The sequence below is a fragment of the Notolepis coatsorum genome (genome assembly GCF_963971535.1).
Source record: "Notolepis coatsorum genome assembly, chromosome: 11".
In the NCBI taxonomy this organism is placed as follows: Eukaryota; Metazoa; Chordata; class Actinopteri; order Aulopiformes; family Paralepididae; genus Notolepis; species Notolepis coatsorum.
The window spans coordinates 26,178,794-26,206,390 of record NC_140175.1 but is presented as its reverse complement, the minus strand read 5'-3'; the positions used below and the strand labels follow the sequence as shown (position 1 = coordinate 26,206,390).

At 45.8% G+C, this 27,597-nt stretch overlaps 1 protein-coding gene across 1 annotated transcript in view; it reads left to right on the top strand.

The window, feature by feature from the left end:
- Nucleotides 1–27,597, top strand: part of niban2a (niban apoptosis regulator 2a) — an 80,012-nt gene that overhangs the window by 27,221 nt on the left and 25,194 nt on the right. Inside the window, exon 5 of the mRNA XM_084325480.1 lies at nt 77–244. Coding sequence (XP_084181606.1) covers nt 77–244 — 168 coding nt within the window. The remainder of the gene's footprint in view (nt 1–76; nt 245–27,597) is intronic.

Sequence of the window (27,597 nt, the reverse complement as noted above, 5' to 3'; positions counted from 1 at the left end):
TAAAGTGTTTCCAGTTTCTTTTTCCGTGTTGTCTCTCCTCCTGACTCCGTGGTGTCTTGTGGAATGTGTGCTGCAGCTGTAAAGGCCAGAGTGGGCAGCAGGCCGTTCATCAAGTGCGCCACGCAGTTCCCTCTCATCCTCTGGCACCCGTACGGCCGCCACCACTACTTCTGTGTGATGACGGAGAAGGAGCAGAAGAAGTGGCTCGCTGTGTTGCAGGACTGTGTCAGACACACAAACAACGGTAAGGAACAACACACACACACACACGCACACACACACACACACACACACACACACACACACTGAAATCTCATATCCTCATTGGCTATAAGGTTCTAACCTAATATAACATGACTGAAATAGCCCTCTCCAATGCAAGGTTACATTGGCTACGATGAATGGTTGGCTCCACATGAACTCTCCTTCCCTCTGATTGAGGAAGAGTGCTGCGTCAGAAGGCCGGGCACAGACTCCCTCTTCTTCCTCCCACTCACCTCGCTGGCACAGTCTCCTCTCTCTCACACAGACACACACACGCACACGCACACACACACACACGCAAACAATCTGGAGACGTATTTAACACAGTGTAATAAAATATAACACTGCACATGAAGAGGCCTTCTGTACAGGAGCCAAGTAGCATCAGCCAAGACTGTCTTAATCCAGAAACAAAAACACACACACACACACACACACACACACACACACACACACACACACACACACACACACACACACACACACACACACACACGCACACACACACACACACACACACACACACACACACACACATACACACACACACACACACACACGCACACACACACACACACACAATAATGCTGTATATACTGTATATACCGGTATCTATCCACATCTGTCTGTACATACCTGCATATACTCCTTTTTACATATCTGTAGATACTATATCTATCTGTACAGTACACATCCATTACCTACTCTTACTAGTTACACTGCTGGCCAGTATGACTACTACTACTACCATAGTGTATTTATGCCTATATCACTGTATATATTAATATTACAACTCTGTACATACATCTGTAGCACTAGCACTATACTCAGTAGTACTCATTTATATATCTTATACCCAGTTTAATCACCTGTAGTGTACATTATATATTACTATTGCACTTTACTATTACATTTGCACTCTGGCTGGATGCCAAACCTCTTTTCTTTGTACTGTACTTGTGCTGTATAATGACAATACATTTGAATATAATATAATCTAATCTAATCTAATCTAATATGCATACGAGGTTGAAACCGCACAGTAATTGACCCCTCCGTGTGAACTCACTCGTCGGTTGAATCCCCCCCCCCCCCCCCCCCCCGGTTTCGCTATCAGAATTGGATCCTTTTCAGGACCGGATGAGACCGTGATGTTACTGACTCTGACTCCTCCCACACTCGCATGGCGTCGCTGAGCGGAGGGTTTGCAGATATACAGCAGGCAACTGAACCGACGTGATCAGGCTTGTTTTGGGGGTTTCGGAGACGGAGCAGTTTCGGCAGCGAGGTGGAGATCACGGTTCTTCTGTTATGATACGGCTCTCCCACCATGGTCCTCCCACAGCATGTCAGCACCTTCCCATAATGCTCTCTGAATAAACACACACTATAAGAACACACTGAGAGCGCGTTCGCAACGTTCTGGGAGGAATCGACCCACACAGGCCTGACGTTACCTGTGAAGACACACCCACATGCACACAACCATGGATACACACACATGTGTGTGTGTGTTCACACACAAACACGCATGCATGCGAGCGCACATGTGCGCACGCACTCACACACACACACACACACACACACACACACACACACACACACACACACACACACACACACACAGAGAGAGACACGCATGCACTCACATACCTCTATAATGTATTCAATATCAGGATTACACACCGTCTGACTCTCCACTCCACCCTAGACAATTAGGGCTTCACTTGCATTGTTCCTGAAGCAGACAAGGGTGTGTGTGTGTGTGTGTGTGGGTTGTTTCGTGTCACATTGCGTCAAGACTTGGCGTACCATCTGCGTGAGCTGGTTGATCAGCGAGAGGCACTCAGGAATGTTTGTAGTTCGGCCAGGGTTACTTACTTACGATGTGGCCCGTCCTGTTGGTGTTCTCAGATCGGCGTTTGAGAATCAAAGAGCGAGGCCCTATTTGCTGGGTGTGGCGCGGGGTAACGACAGGGAATGAGCGCTGAGTCATTTGATCCGCTATTAAGTGGTCCATTTCAAATGGCTTCGGTATACGTATGGTTGTATTGTCACAAGCGCGTATTGGTTTTACCCGATGGCGCGTAGCCATCGCCCGGTCTCGTGCAAACAAACGTGCACGCCGCCCCTTTTCGTAAATGGAGTGGAAAAGAAAGCCTGGGACGGAGAGCCTACTTTGGTTAGTCGAGTCCTCTTGAGTCTTCTTCGCAAGACACGCAGAGGTAGATTACAGTCGGATCTACGAGTCAAAGTGATTTCCATACCCATGTCTGTTTCTATGGAGGCAAAACAGACATGATTATTGTAAAGTAAACACTGTGCGTTCATTATCCACTCTGTTTATATAGGCCTTCTGTAATGCAAGATGCCCAAACCCCTTTTTCTGTTGTCATCCATTGAGACAAACGGTGTCTATTTCATGTGTGTGTGTGTGTGTGTGTGTGTGTGTGTGTGTGTGTGTGTGTGTGTGTGTGTGTGTGTGTGTGTGTGTGTGTGTGTGTGTGTGTGTGTATACTCAGGGAAACTTGTGTCTTCAATATCACAAAGGCAAGGACAAATATAAAAAGTAGATGTATATCTGTTAAAGGGGTAAAACTATGTAATAACTGTGACAACACATGTCTAGTTCGATACATAGATTTAAGAAATTATTCAAATATAAGGCGATACATAAAATATAAAACCTTATTATAATCCTAATTATATTTTATTATAACATAACTATTAAAATCGTGACAAAAAAAAAGAATTGTATACGTTTTGTATATTACTGTATAAACTGTACACTAAAACTATGAAACTTTCGTAACCTTTTATTTTTGCAAAATTATGTACTGAATTAAGTTTTATAAAAAAAAAATATAATAATAATAATGTAATGTATAAAGGGTAGGCAATTATAAGCCTCGGCTTCAGGATACACCTTTTCGGTCATTTTCTTTCTTCTTTTTTTTATAAATGTCCTACTACTGTACATTGCATTGTAAAAGAAGACCGAAATAAAAAAAATCATTCATTCATTCATCCATTCGTTCATTCGTTCATTCGTTCATTCATCCCCACGTCGTTCATTCATCTTATTCAGATTGGAGGCTGGAGCGGATCGACTCAGAATGAGAGGAGCCCCAGGGAGGGTTATAGACACAGTGATACAAAACAATAGCAGTTATTATCATCCATCCAGTGATACACAGCAGCAGGCAACACTGAACCGACGTGATCAGGCTTGTTTGGGGCTTTCAGAGACGGAGCCGTTTCGGCAGCGAGGTGGAGATCACGGTTCTTCTGTTATGATACGGCTCTCTCCCATGGTCCTCCCTCAGCATGTCAGCACCTTCCCATAATGCTCTCTGAATAAACACACACTATAAGAACACACTGAGAGGAATCGACCCACACAGGCCTGACGTTACCTGAGAAGACCCACCCACATGCACACAACCATGGATACACACAAACACACGTGCATCATGCGAGTGCACATGTGTGCGTGCACACACACACACACGCGTGCATACAATCACAAGGTGCTGACGTATAGTTGTTTGGGTTGTTTCACGTTTAAGCTACTTCAAGGAGGAGCTATCATAATACCAACGTGGTGACTGATGTATGCGCCACGTACCGCAAGCAACACAATATCTGCTATAACTTCAAGGGACGACCGGAGATCAACATTCAGGCTGCCAATGTGAGCCTCAAGTCGGCATAATTGCCTTATGTTAAAGGAACACGCCAACGTTATGGGAAATGCGCTTACCGGCTTACAGTCTGGACAAGAAGAGAGATACCAATTTCCTCTCTCTGTGCGTTCAGTAGTAAAGCTGTCCGGCTGCAGGCTAGCCTAGTTTAGCGGCAATTAGTGGAAGCGGATATGGACCTGCTAGCCTGGCGGTTGGACAAAAACACCTCTCCCGGAGTTTTAAAGGGGAACTATCTTATAAAAATCGCCTTTTCAGTGTTTAGCATTGTTTCCTAGCTATGTGGACTTATATTAATAGGATCGATGTCTCGGGCGGCTACGTGGCGTAGTGGGCAAGGCGCTCGCCACGAATGACGGAGACGCTGGGCTTGCCTGTTCGAGCCCAGCGCTCCACATTGCTTTCAGTTTAGCTGGTCGTTCATACTAATACACATTGGCCGTATTAGGGGGTGGGAAACTGATGGGTGGGGATCGGGCGTTGTGGACAGCGACTCCTACAGGTCGGTTGGTGCGCCTGCGCAGTAGAATCAGGAAGTGTCAGGGGCAGCGTGAGCCTCCCACGCGTTACTCCTCGACACTGAGAGATCGAGCTGCGCAGGTGAAAAGATGCGACTGCTGTTACCTCAAGTACCGGAGGGGACTTGTGCTATGTATGACTTAGTCCACATTGCAGCCGGCTTGTGGGAGGCAAGAAACAGCGTTCGTGACAGGGGAGGGTTGAATTGGATGTTACGAAATTGGGATGGGAGAAAATATGGAAAATGGGAGAAAAAGTGGATAAAAAAATTTAAATAGGATCGATGTCTCTAATTCTCATATTGGCGCATTCTTCCAATTCTCCTCTCACAATATTCACCCTCACTGAACTGAGTCATCTGAAAATGTGCATATCTGTGATGTCAGAGATTTCTCAGCTGCATAATAATGTGGCAGTTGATGTGGCAGTTGGCACCAGGACACACAGTGGTTGGGGCCCGGCCTCAAAACGGCTTAAGATCTTGAGGAAGAAAAATGCTGTTTTTGAGTACTTGATTAGAAATACAAAACAATGAATTTTTTGGGGGAAAAAAACCATACAGAGGTGTTCCATAGACTCACGGGAATTGTGTAAAAGTGCCCAAATAGTGAAAGAAATAGTCAAATAGTTCCCCTTTAAGCTATAGGCTAGTGGTCCGTATCTGCTTCCACTTTTGTGCTAAATTAGGAGAGGCAGTTAAATCATTTTGTGTCCTGTACTGTGCAGGACAGTGATGCAACAGTAGCAGGACAGTGGATCACAGTGATGTAGCAGGACAGTGATGTAGCAGGACAGTGATGTAGCATCACAGTGATGTAGCATCACAGTGATGTAGCAGGACAGTACATCACAGTGATGTAGCAGGACAGTGATGTAGCAGGACAGTACATCACAGTGATGTAGCAGGACAGTGATGTAGCAGGACAGTACATCACAGTGATGTAGCAGGACAGTGATGTAGCAGGACAGTGATGTAGCATCACAGTGATGTAGCAGGACAGTACATCACAGTGATGTAGCAGGACAGTGATGTAGCAGGACAGTACATCACAGTGATGTAGCAGGACAGTGATGTAGCAGGACAGTGATGTAGCATCACAGTGATGTAGCAGGACAGTACATCACAGTGATGTAGCAGGACAGTGATGTAGCAGGACAGTACATCACAGTGATGTAGCAGGACAGTGATGTAGCAGGACAGTACATCACAGTGATGTAGCAGGACAGTACATCACAGTGATGTAGCAGGACAGTGATGTAGCAGGACAGTGATGTAGCATCACAGTGATGTAGCAGGACAGTACATCACAGTGATGTAGCAGGACAGTGATGTAGCAGGACAGTACATCACAGTGATGTAGCAGGACAGTGATGTAGCAGGACAGTACATCACAGTGATGTAGCAGGACAGTGATGTAGCAGGACAGTGATGTAGCATCACAGTGATGTAGCAGGACAGTACATCACAGTGATGTAGCAGGACAGTGATGTAGCAGGACAGTACATCACAGTGATGTAGCAGGACAGTGATGTAGCAGGACAGTGATGTAGCATCACAGTGATGTAGCAGGACAGTACATCACAGTGATGTAGCAGGACAGTGATGTAGCAGGACAGTACATCACAGTGATGTAGCAGGACAGTGATGTAGCAGGACAGTACATCACAGTGATGTAGCAGGACAGTACATCACAGTGATGTAGCAGGACAGTACATCACAGTGATGTAGCAGGACAGTACATCACAGTGATGTAGCAGGACAGTGATGTAGCAGGACAGTGATGTAGCATCACAGTGATGTAGCAGGACAGTGATGTAGCAAGACAGTGATGTAGCAGGACAGTACATCACAGTGATGTAGCAGGACAGTGATGTAGCAGGACAGTGATGTAGCAGGACAGTACATCACAGTGATGTAGCAGGACAGTGATGTAGCAGGACAGTGATGTAGCAGGACAGTACATCACAGTGATGTAGCAGGACAGTGATGTAGCAGGACAGTACATCACAGTGATGTAGCAGGACAGTGATGTAGCAGGACAGTACATCACAGTGATGTAGCAGGACAGTGATGTAGCAGGACAGTACATTACAGTGATGTAGCAGGACAGTACATCACAGTGATGTAGCAGGACAGTTAAAGGTGTATTCCACCCAAATGGTTAGCAGGACAGTGATGTAGCAGGACTGTACAGTACAGTACAGTGGACAGTGGTAAAATGGCTGCAGGACAGTTAAAGGTGTATTCCACCCAAATAGTGTTAAAGGTTATAACCCAAATCGAATGATTTAAAGGTGTATTCCACCCAAATTGTTTTAAAGGTTATAATACAGTAGCAGTACAGTGGATCACAGTGATGCAACAGTAGCAGGACAGTTAAAGGTGTATTCCACCGAAATGGTTAGCAGGACAGTGATGTAGCAGGACTGTACAGTACAGTGGACAGTGGTAAAATGGCTGCAGGACAGTTAAAGGTGTATTCCACCCAAATAGTGTTAAAGGTTATAACCCAAATCGAATGATTTAAAGGTGTATTCCACCCAAATTGTTTTAAAGGTTATAATACAATAGCAGTACAGTGGATCACAGTGATGCAACAGTAGCAGGACAGTTAAAGGTGTATTCCACCCAAATGGTTAGCAGGACCGTGATGTAGCAGGACTGTACAGTACAGTGGACAGTGGTAAAATGGCTGCAGGACAGTTAAAGGTGTATTCCACCCAAATAGTGTTAAAGGTTATAACCCAAATCGAATGATTTTAAAGGTGTATTCCACCCAAATTGTTTTAAAGGTTTTAATACAGTAGCAGTACAGTGGATCAGTGATGCAACAGTAGCAGGACAGTTAAAAAGGTGTATTCCACCCAAATTCTATATGAATTGAAAATGGGGGACCCTGATGGAAACAAGACAAACGTCTTTCTCAGGTCTGCATCCCCTTAACAATTGTATGTATTGAGCCGTACTGTATTGTACCCATTCTGCAATCTGTTAAATAAAGTTTTCATTCATTCATTCATTCATGGTTAGCAGGACAGCCCCATCACAATGTGCAGGTGTGTACAGTAGCAGTACAGTAGCAGTACAGTAGGTGTACAGTAGCAGTACAGTAGGTGTACAGTAGCAGTACAGTAGGTGTACAGTAGCAGTACAGTATCAGTACAGTAGGTGTACAGTCGCAGGACAGTTAAAGGTGTATTCCACCCAAATGGTTAGCAGGACAGCCCCATCACAATGTGCAGGAGGTGTGTACAGTAGCAGTACAGTAGGTGTACAGTAGCAGTACAGTATGTGTACAGTATCAGTAGGTGTACAGTAGCAGTACAGTAGCAGTGCAGTAGGTGTACAGTAGCAGTACAGTAGGTGTACAGTCGCAGGACAGTTAAAGGTGTATTCCACCCAAATGGTTAGCAGGACAGCCCCATCACAATGTGCAGGAGGTGTGTACAGTAGCAGTACAGTAGGTGTACAGTAGCAGTACAGTATGTGTACAGTATCAGTACAGTATGTGTACAGTATCAGTAGGTGTACAGTAGCAGTACAGTAGGTGTACAGTCGCAGGACAGTTAAAGGTGTATTCCACCCAAATGGTTAGCAGGACAGCCCCATCACAATGTGCAGGTGTGTACAGTAGCAGTACAGTAGGTGTACAGTAGCAGTACAGTATGTGTACAGTATCAGTACAGTATGTGTACAGTATCAGTAGCAGTGCAGTAGGTGTACAGTAGCAGTACAGTCGCAGGACAGTTAAAGGTGTATTCCACCCAAATGGTTAGCAGGACAGCCCCATCACAATGTGCAGGAGGTGTGTACAGTAGCAGTACAGTATGTGTACAGTATCAGTACAGTATGTGTACAGTATCAGTACAGTAGGTGTACAGTCGCAGGACAGTTAAAGGTGTATTCCACCCAAATGGTTAGCAGGACAGTACATCACAGTGATGCAACAGTAGCAGGACAGTTAAAGGTGTATTCCACCCAAATGGTTTTAAAGGTTCTAATACCCAATTGTGTTATGGTGTCTTCCCCAAATCCTTTTAAAGCTTACAACCCCAAATAGTTTGAATGAATAAATGAATGAAATGGGACTATGAAGTCTTTATTTGTAACACATGTGAGATGGGCAGCACACACGCATTCCTTTGGGGGGGTTGCCATTGAAATGTCATCTGCGCTTGACCCATCCTGTCATCCTTCATCCTGTCGTGGGTCCGCTCCAATACAATACCTTGCCAATCCAAGTGCTCCTGTTCATCTTCATCAGGGACGTGACAGCATTAGCGATCAGTTCTGCATGTTTTTCCATTCTTTCGTTTTTATTTTTGTATGTGTATTCCCACAAATAGCTTTAAAGGTGTATTCATCCCAAATGTTTCTAAAACTTTATTCCACCCAAAGTTAAAATACTACTTCATGTTCAACTCCTAAAGGTATATATGCTTGAATTACATTCAAGTAATCTCATGACTTCCAGCTGGCTATAATGGAGGCGGTGAGCCCTCTAGTGTTCAAACATAAATAAGACACTATTCTAGACAAAATGAATTCTAATATTCTACACACCGGCGCCTAATTGTGCCTTAAACTAAACACAATTACAAAATATATATATATATATCGGAGAAGCTACCGACATAATCAAAACACTCATATGGCCCTTACACTGTGTCTACGTACGTGACTTCTATTTTTACTTCTATTTTTTTTACATGCTATACTATTTTATTTCACTTATCTTTTGTCTAGCAGTCTCTGGAGCGTAACAGAAAGAAGCATTTTGTATAAAAGTATTCTGTACTTCTGTATGACAACTATTAAAGAAACTTGAACTTGAAACTTGATACATGACATACAGATAGACAGTACTGCTACATCTATACATTTATGACATACCAGATTTGCAAATACAGTACTGTTTGTGATACATGGCAGGCATGTTAGACATCGTTTTGCCTCCTAAGCACAGTGATGTACAGGTGCAGCTCAATAAATTAGAATATCGTGGAAAAGTATATATTTAGCTGTATTGATGCAGTAATTTGTGCAAAAGGAGCCCCAACCGCGTGAATACTTTCGGTAAGCAACAAGCCCTTCCGCGTTGCTCTGATTGGCCGAGCGTGCGCATGCACATGAGCCGCAACAAGCCCCTCAGCCAGGCAGCAATACTAAGGTCCGCTTAATGCAATTTATACAAATGGAAGTATTGATTTCGCCGTAACGAATCATTAAAAAAATATACCGTTAACTGGAATATGTTGTTTCTTTACACATATGTTGGATTATGTAATTGGTTTGTCATGACAAACCAATAAAAAAGACAAACCAATTACATAATCCAACATATGTGTAAAGAAACAACATATTCCAGTAACTTTTTCTGATCAGTTAGGAGTTGTTTAGAAACAGTGTAAATAATAACAATCAAATAGCACACAAGCTAACACTACTACTACAAGCACAACACATAAACAAGCACATCATTTGTGATCAACTGTAATCCTCATTGTGCAGGTGTTCTCAGTGAGCATGGTGAGGTTATGTGCACACATTCAGATTGTCTTGTCCTTTCATGGTGCTGGTCCTCAAAAAAATTGCAGTTACTTTGTTGGGCAAAAAGAGCAATAGACTTAAGCTAAATTCAGGCAGCCAACCACGTCCAATGGCTGCCGATATCCTCCACCCTAAAAAGGTGCAGGATCACAGAGCCTGAAGAAGAGTGGAGCAGGAGACCAAACACACCCAGGACAGGATGACCACAGTCAGCAGATGAGGGATGGAGCAGGAGAGATGAGGAATGAGATAGGACTAAACAGACCAGTAAGTAGTGATTCCGGGCCCCCTGGGAGACATGCCAAGGAAAGAGAAAAAGTAAAGCATTGTTAGTTAGTATTGTGGCTATATGATGCTAATTATGTGAGTTAGTCAACTGGCCTACTAGAAGGCCTTTTATATGAGATCAAGTCAAGTCAAGTCAAGAGTTTTATTTGTCACGGCATACGGATATACAATGAAATGCGGGTGGTCTTGCCCGCAACGATGTGCAATTGGTACAACATATAATAGAATCCAATACAAAAAAAAATTTGCAATAAAATTGTGCAATAACAGGTAGCAGGTAACAATACATTTGTGCAATAACGGGTAACAGTTAACAGTTAACAGTAGTAGTAATAGTAGTGCAATACACTGTTACTGTTGCTAATACTAATTTAAATTGGCCTTTCCTTTTGGCAATATATTTGGTATTTGGTATGGTCAAATATTCAGTATACTCAAGTCCCATTATGGAATATGGGTTTATTTCTGTGGCCACTACTGATGACCATTTTGTATAATGCGTCATTGACAGCAACATCATGTGAAAATGTGCCCCATTGCATTGGAGCCTGGTGAGAGGATACAACATAGTGCTATGTGTCTAAGTACTAAAGCGATCAGTGAAATCTTGGCCTGTACAGCAATATCAGAACCTGAACCAATCCCAGCTACTCACATAACCTAGTTTTAGGTAGAAGCATAAATGTCATAACCTGGCAGATCTCAAAACAAACTGGTCAGACTACTGCTTGACCTTACTCCTAGAACCCACCTCACCCCTGCCCACTTTGACAACCTAGGATGGCTTAGAGTAGACGACAGAGTACAGCAACTTGCAATGGGCCTGGTCAACAAGATACACTATACGACTAAGGTACCCATGTACATGTCAAAATACTTCCCAAAGGTCAGTGAATACCACGATCACAACACTAGAGGGAGCTCCACAAATCATGTTAAACCCAGATTCGGCTCAAACAAGGGACTAAACACGGTTCGCAATTATGCCACATCGATGTGGAACGCCCTACCCAAAGCTGTAAAGCAGGGGTCAGCAACCTTAGGCACGAGTGCCACCATTGGTACACATTATCTAAACCAACATGGCACACTAGCAAATGTGTAAGAGGAACCTTTTTGGAAATGTTGAGTTACCTCCCCATGCAGTTACCTCTTTCACAGCCATTGGCAGTTGCACAGCCTGTTATTTATGGTAGTGTAGGTTGACTGATATACCAGGGATATTTCATGGTCAGAGCCAATGAGAAGGGTCAGTCTGTTGTTGTTTGCCGAACATTGAGTGTTAAACGCCATTTTGAGACCAAACATGAGAACTTTAAAGGATGAGGCAGACAAGGCTGAATGTGTCCAGGTATGGCAAGCAAGCATCTCATAAAGACGGCAGCATTCTCTTATATATTTATGAGAGGAAAATGGTTATTAAAACTATTGCTATGCACGTTGCCTATATGGATGGAATAGAATTACAGATCTGTTGGAGATTTACATTGTGATGTGGTGTCATAATTAACCTTAACATTGATATGGCACACTGGTTAACAAGAACATTTTAAAATGGCACTTTGTATCAAAAAGGTTGCTGATCCCTGCTGTAAAGGAATGTGAATCACTACCCACTTTCAAAACCACTCTCAAAGAGCAACTACGGGAGACTGCAATTCGAAACTGGACCCTGTAAATGTCCTAACCCAACCCCCTCCAATGTACAGTAAATGACCAAGTATGGTTTCGTCAATATTCCAATGTACAGTTTTGCTTGTACAGTTGTACAGTGTACTTAGTATAATAGTAGTAGTAAAGTATAATTTCTGGGTACTTTTTACACCCCTGTTTATGATGAATTGAAAATGGGGGACCCTGATGTAAACAAGACAAACGTCTTTCTCTGGTCTGCATCCCCTTAACAATTGTATGTATTGAGCTGTTTTGATTGATTGGTTGAAAACTTTATTAACAGATTGCAGAATGGGTACAATATAGTACAGCTCAATACACACAATTGTTAATGGGATGCAGACCAGAGAAAGACTTTCGTCTCGTTTACATCAGGGTCCCCCATTTTCAATTCATCAGGACAGACATACATGACATACAGATAGACAGTACTGCTACATCTATGTACTGTACTGTACCCATTCTGCAATCTGTTAATAAAGTTTTCAATCAATCAAACACAACTACTGTACATAACGTTAAATAGACCGTGGACGACATACCCCCCCCCCCCCCCCCCCCCCCGCACACAACCTACAGCATAACTTCCCACAGTAACGTTAACCAAATACTGTGGGCGACGCAGCCCCCCGCCCCCCTCCCACATACAACCTACACTACAGCATAACTTTTATATCAGTATAATACAACTCTCAAAGCCAACGTAGAGTTTGTGCACTACTGTACATTTTAACTAGCACTTACCAGCCTCGGGACTCGGCACTTCTGTTGTACAATGTGGTAGAAAAGATCGCTCCTGTGTGAATTGAAAAGCAAGCCCCGCCCCCAGCCTAGTGAATGAGAAAAGCCTGCCCCTAGTGGAGCAGGACAGTCCCTACACAGTACACTACACAAAATGATCACATCACTGTGATCCAATGTCCTGACTCCTGCTACATCACTGTCCTGCTACAGTACATCACTGTGATCCAATGTCCTGACTCCTGCTACATCACTGTCCTGCTACAGTACATGACTGTGATCCAATGTCCTGACTCCTGCTACATCACTGTCCTGCTACAGTACATCACTGTGATCCACTGCCCTGCTACTGTTGCATCACTGTCCTGCACAGTATGATGAATTGAAAATGGGGGACCCTGATGTAAACAAGACAAACGTCTTTCTCTGGTCTGCATCCCCTTAACAATTGTATGTATTGAGCTGTTTTGATTGATTGATTGAAAACTTTATTAACAGATTGCAGAATGGGTACAATACAGTACAGCTCAATACACACAATTGTTAAGGGGATGCAGACCAGAGAAAGACTTTCGTCTTGTTTACATCAGGGTCCCCATACATGACATACAGATAGACAGTAGGCCTACTGCTACATCTATGTACTGTACTGTACCCATTCTGCAATCTGTTAATAAAGTTTTCAATCAATTCAATCAATCAAACATGTATATATTCCCTCCCCGCCGTATGTATATTTCTCTCCCACCCACCCACCCCCTCCTAATGTACAGTCCCATCCCCATCATATGTATATACTCTGTCAGGATCTAGGGGTAACAGTACTGTATATTTGAATACCGGTTATGTCACAATTTACAAATGTATCAGTACTAAATACCTATATGTCCCTAATACCCTATGCCATAAATGTCATGTATGTTGTGTATGTCATAAATGTCTATATGAATTGAAAATGGGGGACCCTGATGGAAACAAGACAAACGTCTTTCTCAGGTCTGCATCCCCTTAACAATTGTATGTATTGAGCCGTACTGTATTGTACCCATTCTGCAATCTGTTAAATAAAGTTTTCATTCATTCATTCATTCACAACTCTCAAAGCCAACGTAGAGTAGAAAAGATCGCTCCTGTGAATTAGAAAAGCCAGCCCCGCCCCCAGCCTAGTGAATGAGAAAAGCCTGCCCCTAGTGGAGCAGGACAGTCCCTACACAGTACAGTACACAAAATGATCTAACTCCTACTGTAAATTAGGCTAGCTTGCAGCATAGCTTTCTACTGAACGCACAGTGATGTTGCCGTGTTCCTTTAAGATTGCCGTTGAATTCGTAGTATTCTCACGACATGTTTTGCCACGCAATATGGCGCAATGCCGCAGCTCATTGGCCATGGTTGTCATTTAACACCTGCTGTTTGATTGCAGTGAATGAATGAATGAATGAAAAACTGACAGTGAATTTATTTAACAGATTGCAGAATGGGTACAATACAGTACGGCTCAATACACACAATTGTTAAGGGAATGCAGACCAGAGAAAGACTTTCGTCTTGTTTACATCAGGGTCCCCCATTAACCCACGCCAGATGAAATGTCCTGGTCTTGGACAAAACCTTTTGTTGTGAACAGTGGTCGGCTGACTCGGACGCCGATCCACTCCTGCCCTAGGCTCCAACAAAGTTCTGGTGCTGTCCGAAACTTTGGAACACAGTCTCTACTCTGTTTACATCAGGGTCCCCCCCATTTTCAATTCATAGTGAATATGAATGTAGTGAATAGTGAATATGAATATCACCTGTTGTTTGCTACCAAGATGTCTGCAGTCGAATATTATCAATAGTGCAGAGCCTAGGGGGGTCTGCAGAAAGCACACTGCACTACAGTCACACACTGACTATAAAATAAAAAGCACTGGTGGCTTTTCTCAGTATCCTGTCTCCTCCTCTCGTCTCCCCCGGCTTGTTGGGGCATGCTCAGGAGGAGCAGATTCTCAAACATTCCAACTGTGGTGTTCCAGGTTCCACTCCCTGAACGCCTTCAGAGAGACGGGGGGGTGAGAGAGTGAGTGAGAGAGAGAGAGAGCTGTTATACTACTTGACCCCAGCTGGTACAATAAGAACTCACCCAAAGAGCTTACTCTGGTTTGATGAGAAGATATTTGTGCACTGTGAAAAAGATAGATGGGTATTCTCATGTTTACCAGTTCACTTTAGATGCAGACAGATCAACAGTATTATTTGCAAATTGAATGTCTCCAGCGTTGGGAGCTTTTGTTAAGCATGTGTCCCTGCCTCTCCTGCCCTCTGTCTCCTCTGTCTCCTCTGTCTCCTCTGTAACCTCTGTCTCCTCTGTCTCCTCTGTAACCTCTGTCTCCTCTGTCTCCTCTGTAACCTCTGTCTCCTCTGTCTCCTCTGTCTCCTCTGTCTCCTCTGTCTCTTCTGTCTCCTCTGTCTCCTCTGTCTCCTCTGTCTCCTCTGTCTCCTCTGTCTCCTCTGTCTCCTCTGTCTCCTCTGTCCCTTCTGTCTCCTCTGTCTCCTCTGTCTCCTCTGTAACCTCTGTCTCCTCTGTCTCCTCTGTCTCCTCTGTCCTCTCTGTAACCTCTGTCTCCTCTGTCTCCTCTGTCCTCTCTGTCTCCTCTGTCTCCTCTGTCTCCTCTCTGTCCCTTCTGTCTCATCTGTCTCCTCTGTATCCTATGTCTCCTCTATATCCTCTGTCTCCTCTGTCTCCTCTGTATCCTATGTCTCCTCTATATCCTCTGTCTCCTCTGTCTCCTCTGTATCCTATGTCTCCTCTATATCCTCTGTCTCCTCTGTCTCCTCTGTCTCCTCTGTCTCCTCTGTCTCCTCTGTCTCCTCTGTCCTCTCTGTCTCCTCTGTCTCCTCTGTCTCCTCTGTCTCCTCTGTCTCTTCTGTCTCCTCTGTCTCTTCTGTCCCCTCTGTCTCCTCTGTCTCCTCTGTCTCCTCTGTCTCCTCTGTCTCTTCTGTCTCCTCTGTCTCCTCTGTCTCCTCTGTCTCCTCTGTCTCTTCTGTCTCCTCTGTCTCCTCTGTCTCTTCTGTCCCCTCTGTCTCCTCTGTCCCCTATGTCTCCTCTGTCTCTTCTGTCCCCTCTGTCTCCTCTGTCCCCTATGTCTCCTCTGTCTCCTCTGTATCCTCTGTCTCCTCTGTCTCCTCTGTCTCTGTCCCCTCTGTCTCCTCTGTCTCCTCTGTCTCTTCTGTCCCCTCTGTCTCCTCTGTATCCTCTGTCTCCTCTGTCTCCTCTGTCTCCTCTGTCTCCTCTGTCTCCTCTGTCTCCTCTGTCTCCTCTGTCCTCTCTGTCTCCTCTGTCTCCTCTGTCTCCTCTGTCCCCTCTGTCTCCTCTGTCTCCTCTGTCTCCTCTGTATCCTATGTCTCCTCTGTCTCCTCTGTCTCCTCTGTCTCTTCTGTCTCCTCTGTCCTCTCTGTCCTCTCTGTCTCCTCTGTATCCTCTGTCTCCTCTGTCTCCTCTGTCTTCTGTCTCCTCTGTCTCCTCTGTCTCCTCTGTCTCCTCTGTCTCCTCTGTCTCCTCTGTCTCCTCTGTCTTCTGTCTCCTCTGTCTCCTCTGTCTCCTCTGTCTCCTCTGTCTCCTCTGTCTCCTCTGTCCCATCTGTCTCCTCTGTCTCCTCTGTCTCCTCTGTCTCCTCTGTCTCCTCTGTCTTCTGTCTCCTCTGTCTCCTCTGTCTCCTCTGTCTCCTCTGTCCCCTCTGTCTCTTCTGTCTCCTCTGTCTCCTCTGTCTCCTCTGTCTCCTCTGTCTTCTGTCTCCTCTGTCTCCTCTGTCTCCTCTGTCTCCTCTGTCTCCTCTGTCTCCTCTGTATCCTATGTCTCCTCTGTCTCTTCTGTCTCCTCTGTCTCCTCTGTCTCCTCTGTCCCCTCTGTCTCCTCTGTCTCCTCTGTCTCCTCTGTCTCCTCTGCTCCTCTGTCTCCTCTGTCTCCTCTGTCTCCTCTGTCTCCTCTGTCCCCTCTGTCTCCTCTGTCTCCTCTGTCTCCTCTGTCTCCTCTGCTCCTCTGTCTCCTCTGCTCCTCTGTCTCCTCTGTCTCCTCTGCTCCTCTGCTCCTCTGTCTCCTCTGTCTCCTCTGCTCCTCTGTCTCCTCTGTCTCCTCTGTCTCCTCTGTCTCCTCTGCTCCTCTGTCTCCTATGTCTCCTCTGTCTCCTCTGTCTCCTCTTTCTCTTCTGTCTCCTCTGTCTCTTCTGTCTCCTCTGTCTCCTCTGTCTCCTCTGTCTCTTCCTCGTGACCCAGAGCCAACAGCCTCTTCCGCTGGGGGGGGGGGGGCACTAATGGTTTTACAGACTGACACCCCCTCCTTCTCCTGGGGGGGCCACTAACAGACCGACCCCTGGGGGGGAGGAGGGGGGCACTAATGGTTTTACAGACTGACCCCCCCTTCTTCTTCTCCTGGGGGGGCCACCAACAGACCGACCCATACTCCTTCCCCTGGGGGGGGGGCACTAATGTTTTTACAGGTTGACCCCTGACTGAACCGCGGTTCCTGTTAAGCTACAGTTATACATGTGTATTCAATCATACATATGTACTTTTACACATTTGCACACACATACACAAATACACTGACACACACACACACACACACACACACTGACACACACACACACTGACACAAACACAAACAGGGCACTTTCAGAATGTTTTCCTAGAGGCCACGACTGTTGAAACAGCGTACTGTGTGTTTTGTATAACCTATTTGAAATATCACACCTTTGTTAGCAATTTCGTTGGCCTAGTAATTTGTCCCTTGGCTCGCGGCTTCGCCGATACACTACAGGCAATGCATCACGGTGACGCAGAGAGTTTTTTTTTAGTCCTCGCCGTTTGAAACTGGAGTTGCGCTGAGCCTGAAAAGAGAGACAGAGAGAGAGGAGCAGCGGAACAGTGAAGAGTGACATGATGCAAAGCAGTTTCTTTGAGAGCCTCGGAGCAGCGCGTTCACACTGGGAAGATGCCCAGCGTTGATATACTGGCTCTGGGAACACAGACACCATTCACACAAGCCTAGATAAGTCTTAACCACAAGTCAAACACACACACATTCACACACCACTCTGGGCCCTTAACTGAATACACTGTGCGTGTTGTGGGCTTATCGTAGAGAGTGCTCTCGGGTGTAACAGTTAACAGTCAAACAGGGGCTAGATTGCATTGCCTTAATAGGATATCCCTGGCTATATGATCCGAGGAGGTAATTCCGTGCGGATGCTTTAGCGGTATTCCTTCCTTGTATCCCTTGGCAACCGCGGAGAGACAAAACTGGCCTGTAACCAGCATCTCCTCCTGCCAGAGACGAGACTATTTTTTCTATGACCGTTTTTTATGTCACCTGCATTGCACCATGGATGCTATACGTGCTTGTGTTTTACTTCCCACTCCTGTAACACTGACACATTATTACTCAGTGGCACCAGTACTGTCTGCACCACCCCAGCCACCTCAGCGGTTTTGAGTCCGAGCCCGGTTTTAAAAAAAACAGAATTTCCTACTACTTAAAAAAGAAAAAAAATATCTCTGTCATCGATTCAGGCCTGGGGGGGGGGGGGGGGGTATTTAGAGAAATTACAGCCCAGCCCGGTTCAGGCGAAATCGGGTTCAGGCTTCAGAGAATCAAAGCTCCATGGTCGGCGTGCCTTCTTCTCTGTATCTGTACTAGGTTCACAGATTACTTCATGATAGACGGCACGATTCAGTTCTGTTCACCTCATTTTCACCCCATGCATACATTTCCATCATTTCTAGCCTATTTATTTGTGATCCTCTGCACAAGATGGAGATCATATGGTACATTATGATATGTCAGCCTGTCAGTCTGCATGTTGACTTGGGACCAGTCTGCATGTTGACTTGGGACCAGGTCACCAGCCTGTCAGTCTGCATGTTGACTTGGGACCAGGTCACCAGCCTGTCAGTCTGCATGTTGACTTGGGACCAGGTCATCAGCCTGTCAGTCTGCATGTTGACTTGGGACCAGGCCATCAGCCTGTCACTGTCAGTCTGCATGTTGACTTGGGACCAGGTCCTCAGCCTGTCAGTCTGCATGTTGACTTGGGACCAGTCTGCATGTTGACTTGGGACCAGTCTGCATGTTGACTTGGGACCAGTCTGCATGTTGACTTGGGACCAGTCTGCATGTTGACTTGGGACCAGTCTGCATGTTGACTTGGGACCAGGTCACCAGCCTGTCAGTCTGCATGTTGACTTGGGACCAGGTCATCAGCCTGTCAGTCTGCATGTTGACTTGGGACCAGTCTGCATGTTAACTTGGGACCAGGTCACCAGCCTGTCAGTCTGCATGTTGACTTGGGACCAGGCCATCAGCCTGTCAGTCTGCATGTTGACTTGGGACCAGGTCACCAGCCTGTCAGTCTGCATGTTGACTTGGGACCAGGTCGTCAGCCTGTCAGTCTGCATGTTGACTTGGGACCAGGTCATCAGCCTGTCAGTCTGCATGTTGACTTGGGACCAGGTCCTCAGCCTGTCAGTCTGCATGTTGACTTGGGAACAGTCTGCATGTTGACTTGGGACCAGGTCACCAGCCTGTCAGTCTGCATGTTGACTTGGGACCAGGCCATCAGCCTGTCAGTCTGCATGTTGACTTGGGACCAGGTCACCAGCCTGTCAGTCTGCATGTTGACTTGGGACCAGGCCATCGGCCTGTCAGTCTGCATGTTGACTTGGGACCAGGCCATCGGCCTGTCAGTCTGCATGTTGACTTGGGACCAGGTCATCAGCCTGTCAGTCTGCATGTTGACTTGGGACCAGGTCATCGGCCTGTCAGTCTGCATGTTGACTTGGGACCAGGTCATCGGCCTGTCAGTCTGCATGTTGACTTGGGACCAGGCCATCGGCCTGTCAGTCTGCATGTTGACTTGGGACCAGGCCATCGGCCTGTCAGTCTGCATGTTGACTTGGGACCAGGCCATCGGCCTGTCAGTCTGCATGTTGACTTGGGACCAGGTCAGTTACATTGGGCATTTTACAAGGGGTTTGCATTGCATTGAATTTCACTGATGTTTAACCGCATGTAAAAAATGATTTAAGTAGTTAAATGGGAAAAATAACATGCTTAGTAAAATCATTGTTTGCGGAAGGAACCATTGGCATTAGTGTAACCGAGTGGATTTGAACCTATAGGAACATAAGGATCCACAGGCGGCCGCACTAACCAGCTGAGCTAAAGGGTCAGACCCGTTAGCAGGTACTGGTTGACTGCAACCGACTCCTCAGTAGTTTACAGTCGTCCTCTCCCGAGAAGTGTGTCCTCAAAACCACGCCCCCATCGTTTTCATTGGCTAACATAATAATAATAACTTGGATGTATACCGAAGGATGCTTTACAAGGCAACAAAAAAAGATACACATAAGGAATAAACTAAATAAATACTAATAACAATAAAGGACAGGGAGACAACTAGAGGCCGTAGGCCTTCATGAACAGGTGGGTTTTCAGGGCTGTCTCGAAGGAGTCCAAGGATGTGGCAGAGCGGATCTCAGCCAGGAGAGAGTTCCAGAGGGAGGGTGGGGGGCCACTGAAGGCTGGAGGATGGAGAGCAGATCTGTGTCTGAGGATTGCAGCCTTCGGGAGGGGGTGTAGGAGGTCATATAGGTATCGGGGGGGATTTATAGGTAAGGACGAGGATCTTAGATGAGATACAGGACTTGACCGGGAACCGGTAGCGGTGGATGAGGGTGGGGGTGATGTGCTGCCAGGACTTGGTGTGGGTGAGAACCCTGGCAGCTGATACTGGAGCCTGTCCAGGGTATTGCTGGGCACCCCAGACAGGACTCCCATTAAAGTAGTCAAGGCGGGAGGCATGGATGAGGGTCTCTGCCACGGAGTCTGTGAGTGAAGGCCGGCGTCTGGAGATATTTTTGAGGTGGAAGAATGCAGCGTGGGACTGAAAGAAGATCAGAAGCTCTGTCTTGTTGGTGTTGAGCTTGAGAAGGTTTAAGGACATCCAGAGTTTTATTTCATGTAGGCAGTTGACAGGGGACTGAGGGGGGAGCTGAGCAGATGGTTTGGTGGTGAGATACAGCTGTGTGTCGTCAGAGTAGGAGTGGAAGCTCAGACCATGGTGACGGATAATCTGGCCACGGGGGAGCATGTACAGGATGGGGCCAAGCACAGAGCCTTGAGGCACGCCCTGGTTGACTGGGGCCGGGTGGAACTGGAGTGGAACCAGGAGAGAGCTGTACCAGTGAGGCCAAGGTGGTCTCCATAGGTGGTTAAGGAGGATAATGTGGGTGATTTTTGGAAAGAGACATTGCCTTTACATTTTTCAAATGTAAATATTATTTTTTTGCACTTCAAGCCAAAACTTTCTGACAACCTGGGAGCCCTCCCAGTCTACTCTGTACCACAAACCAAGTGCAGCTCCATTGTATTGGCAGACAACTCTACGGCAGGTATCTCCAAAACTTGGCTAATCACACCAAAACGATCTGGGTGGATATGATACCGGCAGCACTCCAGGTAATTGAATATTGGGTGAATTGCCCCTTCATTGCTCCCACACAACGTGCGATATTGGCCGTCTTCAACCCGTGCCAGATGAAATGTCCTGGTCTTGGACAAAACCTTTTGTTGTGAACAGTGGTCGGCTGACTCGGACGCCGATCCACTCTGCCCTACTAGCTCCAACAAAGTTCTGGTGCTGTCCGAAACTTTGGAACACAGTCATGCACTGGTGCTGCGAGGCTATCCCAGTGAATGACCAACAGGAAAGCTTGGCAGGCCGGTGTATAACAAATGTAAACATTATGCAAGTAAAGCCCAATTTGGAACTGGAGATAGATTTGGAAGATGTGCGAGGAACTTGAAAACAGTATGTCAAAGTGAAAGTGACCTGCGTCGTGCGTCGGCCGGCCATCAGCTGACGTGGGCTGCAGCCTCGTAGCGCGGCAGAGCGGCTCCGATTAGCACAGTCACGGCGTGCGACGTATAATAAAATGTAAAAAAGACAGACAGAATGGCCGGTGTGAGAACGACTCTAGTGCCCGGCCGTCGGCACGCAGCCTCCTGCAGGGTGGAGCAGCTCATTGGCAGTCAGCGCGAGTCCCGGGCTGCTGCTACAGGGGCCACCAGAGAACCATCAATCACAGCAGAGACTCCCCACCCCCGCAGTACAGCCACCAAGCCCCCGCTCAGCTCTGCGGACCTTGGGCCAGTTCCAATCGCCCTGTAGGAACCTGCAAAGGGCACTGCGCAGGAATAATAGCGACGCCCGACGAATTATTTTCACCAAGCGCCTCGGCAGATTAATTAGTGTCTTCTAAGGTCCTGTGCGATTCAAGCCACTGGTGTTTGTGTTCTGAGTGCCAAGAGCTGCAGTGCTTACCGGGTGGTTTTCCACAAATGTAAACCCAGACTAGGTGCAGTGCACAGGGATGATGCCTACTGATTGGAATTTAGCCCTGTGTGTCTGGGTCATATACTCCTTCCCAGCGCTCCTCTGGGACAATAATAACAACCTGCATGTTTGAGTTATTTCTTTTCTGTGTGCGCACATGCATGTGTATACAGTACGCGTGTGTGTGTGTGTGTGTGTGTGTGTGTGTGTGTGTGTGTGTGTGTGTGTGTGTGTGTGTGTGTGTGTGTGTGTGTGTGTGTGTGTGTGTGTGTGTGTGTGTGTGTGTGTGTGTGTGTGTGTGTGTGTGTGTGTGTGTGCGTGTGTGTGTGTGTCATGGTATTTCTGTGTGTGTGTTAATGTAATGCAGTGTAGCCTTGCTGGCAAAGGGTGCACACCGTACAGAGATCCTGCTAGCTGTGAGTAAACGAAGACGAGCCTATTGGATATTCTGCTGTAAAAGCATGTATCTCAAAGGAATGAATGAGGAGTAGGAATCTTAAATATGACCTTTTAATGTACAGGTTTGTTTCTTAATTGTTGTGTTTTACTGTATTTCTATATCTATCGGTTTGGTGGTGTCTCTCTTTATGGGTATAATTCCAACAGATTCCTACTACTTCAGGTATATCGTTTGTATTTAGATTCTGCTGTATTTTCGGTCTGTTTTGACCCTAGCCGGCCATCTTGTATGTACCCTTTTTATAAACCGATTGCTTTCTTCTCATTGCGTGAACCACAGAAGAAGGCTATGACGACCGAAGGGCGTCTGCTTTAAGTATTAAACGTTGATTATTCTCCCAACGTTTTTTTTTTTTGTATCCACTTTTTCTCCCATTTTTCTATTTTTCTCCCATCCCAATTTTCATATCGTCCAATTCAACCCTCCCCTGTCTTTGAACGTTGTTTCCAGCCAACCACAAGCCGGCTGCAATGTGGACTAAGTCATACATAGCACGAGTCCCCTCCGATACTCGAGGTAACAGCCGTCGCATCTTTTCACCTGCGCGGCTCGATCTTTCAGCGTCGGGGGTCTGGGCTTTGGAGGGGCCCCGCCCCCGTCGCTTCTTGATTCTACTGCGCAGGCGCACTAACCGACCTGTAGGAGTCGCTGTCCACAACGCCCAATCCCCACCCTTCAGTTTCCCTCCCCGTAATACGGCCAATGTGTATTACTGTGGACGACCAGCTAAACTGAAAGCAATGTGGAGAGCGGGGCTCGAACAGGAGGCATCCTGTTCGAGCCTAGTCTCCAGCATTCATTGCGAGCGCCTTGCCCACTGCGCCACGTAGCCGCCCTTATTCTCCCAAAGTGTTGTTGCCTTTCCTCCGCTCTTCAGCTCCAGTGCACAGATAGAGAGCACTGTGAGATTAGGAGGACGTGGATAAGGTCTGCTTTGATGTGGAAGACTGAGGCAGACGGCAGTGCTAACAGCAAGCAACCACACCTAATGCAAAGGGAGGAGCTACTGTCTCACAGACACACACACACACACACACACACACACACACACACACACACGCACACACACACACACACAGACGGAGGCTATGAAGGCCTGGGAACCTGTCCCAGGCTGCTGCCAAAATGTCTCAGACCGCATTGCAGTGAGTCGGGGCAGAGAGGGAAATGCCTCAAATAGAGAGACCGTGGTAAATGCTACCACATGTTCTATTTTTATATTGTGCACACACACACACACACACACACACACACATACATACATACATACATATACATACATGCACACACACATCACTTTCCCATGTTGGTTCAGACATATGGTGAAGTGGTGGCTTTTCAGTTTGTCAGTTCATCAATTATCACTCTCTCTTTCCCTCCTTTCTGTTGCGTCCATGTTTTTTTCTTCAAATGACCACAGTGGGAATGAATGGAGTGTGTTTCAAGGCAGTAGTACAGTATAGGTACCATTGTCATTTGGGATGTGATAATAGGATTTGAATGAGAAAAGCAGATATATTTGGATGCCTATAGTTTTCAATCTCTCTCATAGAGAATCTCATAGTCCCTCCCCTTCTGCCGGACCCACATGAGTGACTAATCATTTTTTTTTTGTATCCTAATCATTTTTTTATCCTGTTTGAATTGTGCCATGAATTACACATATGATTAGGGGTGGAACGGTTACGCAGTCGAAGTAATTCATGGCTCAACTGAAACGGGATAAAAAAAAATTTGGTCTCTCACCATTGACTACCATACATATTCTTTCCAAAATAGGGTCCCCCTGGTGGTTAGCAGAAGAGGAGGGACTTTGCTTCTCTATTCTCTCTCTCTCTCTCTCTCTCTCTCTCTCTCTCTCTCTCTCTCTCTCTCTCTCTCTCTCTCTCTCATTTTCATTCTCTCTTTCTCTGTCTATCTCTCTCTCTTTCTCTCTCTCTCTCTCTCTCTCTCTCTCTCTCTCTCTCTCATTTTCATTCTCTCTCTCATATTCATTATCTCTTTCTCTGTCTATCTCTGTCTCTCTATCTCTCTCTCTCTTTCTCTCTCTCTCTCTCTGTCTTCGTCGTCTGACCTACAGTAAGCCTGATGTGTTCCCATAGGAACCAGTGCCAAGACAAGCCGACTCCGTTTCACCCCCTCACCCTGGCCTGTCATCCCAGAGTTGACATAGTTGGGGCAGAGAGGGCTTCCTGTCTGCCCCCCCCCCCCTCTCTCTTCATTCATTTCCTGTCTTTGTCAACCACTCCTGAGTCACTAACTCACAGCCATAGACAAAACATGGAAACTGTATCACACAGACACACACACACACACACACACACACACAACAATGCGGAGATAGCATGCTTTGGCCATGTGTTTTGTCATCCATTATGTACAGCCTACACCATATCAGATAGCCATCACGATATGTGTTGGAAAAATAGGCCTACTATATAATTGGGTGAATGACTTCACAGAATGTGACATGACAGATGTGTTCTGCCAGCAGTGTTATAAGATCTGGTTTGGTGGTAATCTCTCAGACTGGTGCAGTGTGACACCTTAAAGGGATTGTCCACATTTAAGAAGCCTAATTTAGATTTTCTGACAACCTGGGAGTCCTCCCAGTCTACTCTGTATATTTTCTACACCGAAATATTGGAAGCAGAAAATGTTAGCATTTTGTTAGCATAATGCTAAGCATGCAGGTGGAAGTCAAATCAAAATCAAATCAAATCAAATTTATTTATAGGGCCCGACAACACACGTTAATGTCCCCATGGGCCGTACAGGTCTTCTTTAAACAAGTCAAGAAGAAAACATAACAATAAGTCAAGAACAGAACAAGAACACCATAAGGTCCAAACATTTTTAGATGAATGCAAATAAATGAAAGAATGCAAGCACTCCCAGACATACCCCACGCGAAGGTAAGGAAAAACTCACTAAAACCTAACAATAGGGAAAAAAGCTCCACAGGCAGTGTGGAGGAGAGAAACCTTAGTCAGTGGGGGGCATAGAGCATGAAGAATGCTTCTTCTTCTTCTTCTTGACTTTTTACAACGGTTGGCATCCAAAATGTCGCATTATCGCCTTCTACTGGATTGATCGGTTCTTCCTCGTCTCATTCTCTTAATACAACTAATATCCTGAAAGCCTCTCTCAACAGCCCCTGTGATTCCTCTCCAGTAATTTCCACCATATCCAATAACTTCCTCGCGGGCATCAACAACTGTCTCTATTCTCTCGGATTTCCTTTCTGCCTCAGTGGCAGAGTTAATCACCACGGGGATAATTGCTAAGTAAGAACTTAATCTTGTTGTTGTTAACAAAACAATATTCATCACTCTTTCTACCTGACGTCTTGACTCTTCCTTCCTAGCTGCTTTCCTCATGGTTTAATAATAATAATAAGGTTTAGCCTCCTGACTTCCTCCTGACTTCCACTTGGGTTCTTTTTCACAGTTTCTGTCATTGCACTTTTAAGTTCTCTTCATCATCTCCACATTTACCACGTATCTCCGAAATCATGTCCACACACGCAATCTGCATTTATCTTTTTTTTTATCCACTTTTTCTCCTTATTTTTCTAGTTTTCTCCCATCCCAATTTCGTATATTTCCAATTCTTCCCTCCCCTGTCTTGAACGTTGCTAGACTATGCCTCCCACTGGTCGGCTGTAGTGAGGATAGAAGCATTGCATCACGTGTCCCTCGGTACACGAGGAAGCAGCCTGTCGCATCTTTTCACTGCAGCAGCTCGAACTCTCAGTGGCGAGGAGTAATGCGTGGGAGGCTCACGCTGCCCCCGATACTTCCTGTTTCCGCCGCACCGGCGTCACCCAACCGACCTGTAGGAGTCGCTGTCCACAACGTCCAATCCCCACTCACCAGCTTTCCCACCCTCTAACACTGCCAATTGTGTTAGTATGACGGCTGGCCAAGCCGGTATAGCAACGCCGAGAGCTGGACTTGATACCAGCATATCCTGCGTTAGCCATCAATCTGCATTTTTCTATGATGCCCCTAGCTTGTGGAATCAACTCCAACAGTCCTTAACGCTTGAGATTCTCCCCTCTGTCGCAGAGCTTAAAACTTACTGAGTAACTGATATGATCTAAGAATGCTCGGTCAGGCAGGTTTTTCTGATTCAAAATGCAACGTAAACAGATCTTGTTACACACCACACATTTCTCAGTCACTTGTCCTGATCATTCTGTGACTATAACTCTTTAAATCTACTTGCATCGATCACAAAAACGGTACTCCATCAACAACACCCTTTACTGGAACTGGGTTCACTGTTCAGTGTTCCAGGGTTCAGTGTCCAGTGTTCAAATGCACTCACTCACTGCATAGTGCACCTTTAATAAGGGGTAACCACATCCCAAGATTCAAGATTCAAGATCAAGAGTTTTTATTCATCACATTCATACCAGGGCATACAGTGAAATGCGGTTGGCCATGCCCGCTTCGATTGTGCAATAAAACAATAGTAATAGTAATAATAATGAAAATATAACTAGAATAGACATGGTAAAAAATAGACATGTTAAAAAAATCGCTTAAAGGCACTGGATCCTATGCACATTCCTATACAATGTGCAGTTCTTCTTCTATGTCCCTATGCTATACTTGCTGTTACTAACTATACTGTACAACAATCACAACAAGTTATTTTGTCCTTTTCCTTCCTATAAAGTGTCCTTAAACCATCTAACTCCATATTTCCAATGCCTTCTTTAGTGGTGTGTCTGTGTGACACACCTCCAGCAATGATCAAACCACTTAACATCAGCTCAGCTGACGTCCTGACGACCATTGTATTCCAGCCGAGTGGTTTCTCTTTCCTTCTCACCGTCATCACTGTGACTTGAAGCCTTTTCTAAGTTTTCTTTTGTTCTCTTTACTCTGTGATCTCTTCCTGCTGCTTGACTCTCTCAAACTCTGTGACCCCCGTCTTCCTTTCTGTTCAATAATGCTGAGCAAGAGAACGCTTCATGCTCCCCATTGACTTCCACTACCCCCCAATCTGACTTCC